Raw genomic sequence first — 4,986 nt, 5'->3', positions numbered from 1 at the left:
ACTCAAAGGCAAGCTCGCCTCCTGGACGTGGCCTGGCCGGAGCCGGCGCGGAGGTCGCCCGGGGAAGATGCGGTGGCACTGCTGCTCTTCGGTCCCGGGAACGCGCCGTCTGCGTTTCCGCCCCCGGAGGGTCTGGGCGCTCGATCCTGAGCGACCTTGACCGGCAGTGCGACCTTGAGGCCTGCGTTCACCTCAGTTGCCCCTTCTGTGCAATGGGGAGACACGCCTCGTCGCGGGGCAGGGACTAAGGCGCCGCCGCGTACCAGTCACCCTCCCGCGTGCGCGCGCTGGCGCACGTCCTCCCGCATTCCCCAGTTCCGCACCGACCCATCCCCCTCGCTCTGCGATCCGCGCCGCGGTCCCGCCCAGAGCCCCGCGCCGCAGCCACCGCGACGGAGCCCGCGGGCGGGAACCTGCTTCCGCGCGTCAGCGCGCACGCGTGTTCGCCGTGCCGCCCTCCCGGCGCTGGCCTCCGCCCATAAGCCAGAGGCACCGTCATTCTGGTCAACCTGCAGTCGCGATTGGCCAGGACTGAGGCGCGAGACCGGGCTGTGGGCGGGGCCAGAACCTGCTATAAAAAGGGCGGGCGCGTAGGCTCGTGCCGCTTTGCAGACGCTGCTGCTTCTCGGAGTCGCCCGCTACCAACCATGGTCAACCCCACCGTGTTCTTCGATATTGCCGTCGACGGCGAGCCCTTGGGCCGCGTCTCCTTTGAGGTCGGGCTGACGGCGGCATGCCGGGGTGGGGCCCAGGGAGCGGGCGGAGGGAGAGGCGGGCGGCGGCGCCCAGAGGGCTGGGGCGCTGGCCGACCCTTCCTGAGGAGCGAGGGCGGGCGGACGGCGGCGCCATTTCCTGACGAGGGGCCATTTTGGGAGGCGGCGAAGCGTTGGGGGGAGGCTGGGGCAGCTGTGGACAAAGGCGGGCGGGGCGGCCGCGCGGCCGTTAGGGAAGGGGGCCCGTACCCCCCGCCCGCCCGCGGGACACACGTGGCCGCGCCCTGCCCTGCCCGGCGCACGTGCTCGGCGGCCGCGCTCCCGCCTGCGTCCTGGGAGCCGTTGGGCCCCGCCCTGGCTCGTCCTGGGCACTGCAGACCCGAGCCAGAAGCGCACTGGCGAGCGTTTATATCCACCCTCCCGGGAAGCTCCATCTCGAGAAGTGTCAGGAGGCACCAAGGTGCTTTGCACCCAGAGCTGGGGCGCTACCTGCCTGAGGGTGTTTCTCAAGGACCTAGGCACGGTGTTAGCCCATCTATGTTAGTTTAGATCGCCTGTAAATCCTGGGATGCCGTGCTGAAGATGTAGGGTTTGTTGTTAAGAGGATGTGATTGATTGTGACTTGAATGCGCATCCAGTTTGTTAAATAGGAAATTTTATTTAGAAATAAGCCCCAAACATCCTTCCACGTCCCCCAACCCCAAGCGGAAATGTGAAAACGGGCATTGCTTTTGCTGGTGCCCAAGGGCCGCCTTTCGCTGCAGTGACGGCACCAGCTGGGGAGGCGCTCTTGAGCCCCTCCCAATTGTCCCTGCACTACATAATAGGCAAGTCGAGACTGGCCACAGGGCAGGCCTTTTCTAACGAAGGTGAATTACCAATGATTACCTAATTAGGTTTGAGGGTGTTAAACGAGTAGTTTAAAATGAATTAGTAATTACAACAGAATATCTAAATTTGGTGTTTCTTTTAAAAAGTTAAATATTACATGCAATTCCAGTCCAGTTAACTCAGCATGGTAGACCTTAGGGTGTAGTGAAATAAGGTGTTATTCTCTGAAACCACTTCTCAAAAAGCCAGTAATGGTTAGGGATCCTATTCCAAAAATAGATTTTCCTCTCCTACAGTCTTCATGAGGACAGGGGGTTTTCTTGTTGCCTACTTGTCCACAGTGCCTGGCACATAGTAGGCGTCTAAGCACTTGGAGAATTATATCCTAATCAGTCTACACCCCACTTTTATCTATAGTCCGGTGATAATTGACAAGGGCCCTCGTGGAAACTTGGCCTGAGCCTGATGCTGGCCAGCAGGTTAGTCTCAGGTTAGCCAGTGAGCTTAATGAAAATGAGACCGGACTTACCCACAGATCCTTTGGTGAGAATGGATGTGGAACTGCCAAAGAGGACTTTAACTTCAGTGACAGTCTGTTTAGGGAAGCAGTAGTCACTTGTAGAAATACAGACTACAAAGCTTTGAGAAAAGCAAATGTTTAAAAATAGACCATATGTTTAGGTACAAAAATAAAAAAAATACGTTCTTGAAAAAATGTACAGGGATGTTAATAGTTGATTTAGTCACGTCTCTGGAATGTTTTATAAAATGCTACTTTTAAACAAGCTGTCTTTATGAAAGGGCTTGTAAACATTTTCCTGTGGTATTTAAGGTTCAAAGCAGATGCACTAGAAACCAATCTTTATTTTTTACCCCACTACTAGGTAAGGGACCTGGAAACCAGAAGTGACTGCTCATCTAATCCATAAAGCTATGTTAACAGATTGGAGGTAGTAGCATTTTCATTATGAGTGACTAAAACAACAGTTATTTATCCCTAGTTATACAGCAGTACTTGTATTCCTTAGACTTTTGTCCTTAGGTTCCAATTGAAGTTGGGGGTGGTAATATACATTTGAGAAGCCATATATCTGTTCAGCATATATAACAGAAAAAATTCTAAGTCACTTTTTAGAAGTTTCTCACTATAAGTCATTACTGGTTCTGTATTTTGGACATATCTTTGGTTCTCTTGTAAGCAACCTGGACCTTAAGGCTGTCAGGAGCAGTTTTTATTTGGGATTCAAAGTAATTATTGAAGAAGCATTCTCTTCTAGTGAGAAAATGAATTTATGATTCAGAAGCCAATACAGATGTGGGTCTAAGCAACAAAATATGTAAGCAGATGTTGTTAATTAACTATCATTTTCTCTTCCAGCTATTTGCAGACAAAGTTCCAAAGACAGCAGGTTGGTTCCATTTTCTAACAATGTAACAGTATGTTTGTATGTATATGCTTGTATGTGTATGTATGTATAGTTACAGAGTGTGTATGTGTACATATATATTTTCTTTTCAACAGAAAACTTTCGTGCTCTGAGCACTGGAGAGAGAGGATTTGGCTATAAGGGTTCCTGCTTTCACAGAATTATTCCAGGGTTTATGTGCCAGGTATGAAATTGGATTTTTATTTGGATAACTTCCATAATTTGGGATTGAGCCAGAATGTTTCACGATGCACATATCTGAGTTATTCTGCCATTTTGGTTCCATTTAACCCTTCTACTCAGTTTGCACTTAGTTTTTAAAGTTTGAGCCTTGCTGATGTGACATGCTTTTTGGTTATGTTGTCAAAAATGACAAGTTCCTATATGTTCACAGGGTGGTGACTTCACACGCCATAATGGCACTGGTGGCAAGTCTATCTACGGGGAGAAATTTGAGGATGAGAACTTCATTCTGAAGCATACAGGTCCTGGCATCTTGTCCATGGCAAATGCTGGACCCAACACAAATGGTTCCCAGTTTTTCATCTGCACTGCCAAGACTGAGTGGTAAGGGTGTAGAACATAGCAAACCCAACCAAAAGAAAAGGAAGAGTGCTGCTGTGAGGGACAAACACTAGTTACTTTTTTCAGCCTTTCCCATTTTTAAGGTAGTGAAAGAAGGGCATGCATAGCTACAAATTTAGCTAATGTGATATAGAATGTAAGATGCTATAATGGAAAGTGGGCACTTAGCTGGGTGACTCAATTAAGAGTGCTATTTTTATGTGATTGATGGTTTTTTAGAGGGTCCATTCTAAAAGTACAACTCTTAATGGTAATTGGAGAACCTTCTACCTCCTTTAAACTATGGTGTTGCCATTTCTCTTAGAATAGAAAGTAAGGTGTAATGACCAGTATTTAGTATAAAAAGCTGGCTAAGCCACCTTTTCACATCCTCTTGGGTATAGTGTATTGGCTTGTGGAACGCTGTTCTCATCCTGATACACAGTGCAGGCTGGTTGTTCATCTCCGGTTACTGGTAGTAGTGATTGTTCTGTTTTCAGGTTGGATGGCAAGCATGTGGTCTTTGGCAAGGTGAAAGAGGGCATGAATATTGTGGAAGCCATGGAGCGCTTTGGGTCCAGGAATGGCAAGACCACCAAGAAGATCACCATTGCTGACTGTGGACAAGTCTAATAAATTTGACTTAAATGTTTTATCTTAACCATCATACCATTCCTTCTGTAGCTCAGGAGAGCACCCCTCTACCCCATTTGCTCGCAATATCCTATAATCTTTGTGCTCTCGCTGCAGTTTCTTTGGGTTCCCATATTTTCCTTATCCCTTCACATGTAGCTGGATTGCAGAGTTAAGTTTATGATTATGAAATAAAAACTAAATAACAATTGTCTGTCCTTGTTTGGGTTAGGGTATTGACATAGGATAGGTCTAATTTAAGCAGCAACAGATTATTTAGTTCTAAGACAATACTTGATGTATCTGCTTAATTTCACATACTCTTTTGTTTTGACTTCCTCGACCCAAGAAGTTTCAGTATCCCAAGGTAGGCTTTGAGTGGAATAGTAAAAACATGGGTAGGAAAAACTAGGAGCCAGGATTTAGAGGTTGGACCAGTGCTCCTGTAACAGCTGTGAGTAGTTTCTTCCATTTTGTGCATTTAGAGGTGTCTGTTGAGATGATAATTGAAAAATCGGTCATGGTTCAAATAACAAAATCTAACACTATGCTGGCATTCTTTGAAGAAAATGTGTGTCGGGCTTTAGGGTCTTTGGGGGGAAGGGTCTTTGGGCTATGTTCCTGGGACATCTGGAGCTATTTCAGCTTGAGAATGTAGGTCATTTGTATAGCTTCTAACCTAAGAAAGGCAGTGGGACTAAAAGGCCAGGTTACTAGTTTCCATTTACCTTTGGAATAGGTGGCTTTGATTATGGAGACCTCATGGTCATTTAGGGTCTCATAGACCCTTCCATAAGGCAAACGTGGCCAGTCTGAGC

General features: G+C 47.7%; 1 protein-coding gene across 3 annotated transcripts; it reads left to right on the top strand.

The window, feature by feature from the left end:
* The first annotated feature begins 577 nt into the window (after positions 1-577).
* Positions 578-4,196, top strand: PPIA (peptidylprolyl isomerase A). 3 transcript variants are annotated; one of them, XM_012763395.3, is made up of 6 exons: positions 597-716; positions 2,429-2,494; positions 2,923-2,953; positions 3,067-3,155; positions 3,366-3,538; positions 4,036-4,196. In XM_012763395.3, the coding sequence occupies exons 4-6, from the start codon at positions 3,147-3,149 to the stop codon at positions 4,166-4,168; spliced, it is 315 nt and encodes a 104-aa protein (XP_012618849.1). In that variant the 5' UTR covers positions 597-716; positions 2,429-2,494; positions 2,923-2,953; positions 3,067-3,146; the 3' UTR covers positions 4,169-4,196. The 3 variants fall into 3 exon arrangements, with proteins under 3 accessions (XP_012618844.1, XP_012618849.1, XP_012618850.1); XM_012763390.2 differs by lacking the exon at positions 2,429-2,494 and having other exon boundaries at positions 578-716; XM_012763396.2 differs by lacking the exons at positions 597-716; positions 2,429-2,494 and adding an exon at positions 1,568-1,582.
* The last annotated feature ends 790 nt before the right edge of the window (positions 4,197-4,986 follow it).

Source organism: Microcebus murinus, chromosome 9, assembly GCF_040939455.1.
Source record: "Microcebus murinus isolate Inina chromosome 9, M.murinus_Inina_mat1.0, whole genome shotgun sequence".
NCBI classification, from domain to species: domain Eukaryota; kingdom Metazoa; phylum Chordata; class Mammalia; order Primates; family Cheirogaleidae; genus Microcebus; species Microcebus murinus.
This window is presented reverse-complemented; position numbering and strand designations above follow the sequence as displayed.

Excerpts from the sequence above, each read along its gene's own strand:
- PPIA (XM_012763390.2), top strand. The coding sequence starts at position 648 with ATGGTCAACCCCACCGTGTTCTTCGATATTGCCGTCGACGGCGAGCCC. Across the intron at positions 3,156-3,365 it reads TTCCAGGGTTTATGTGCCAG|GGTGGTGACTTCACACGCCA; the intron begins GTATGAAATTGG and ends ATATGTTCACAG. Across the intron at positions 3,539-4,035 it reads TGCACTGCCAAGACTGAGTG|GTTGGATGGCAAGCATGTGG; the intron begins GTAAGGGTGTAG and ends TTCTGTTTTCAG.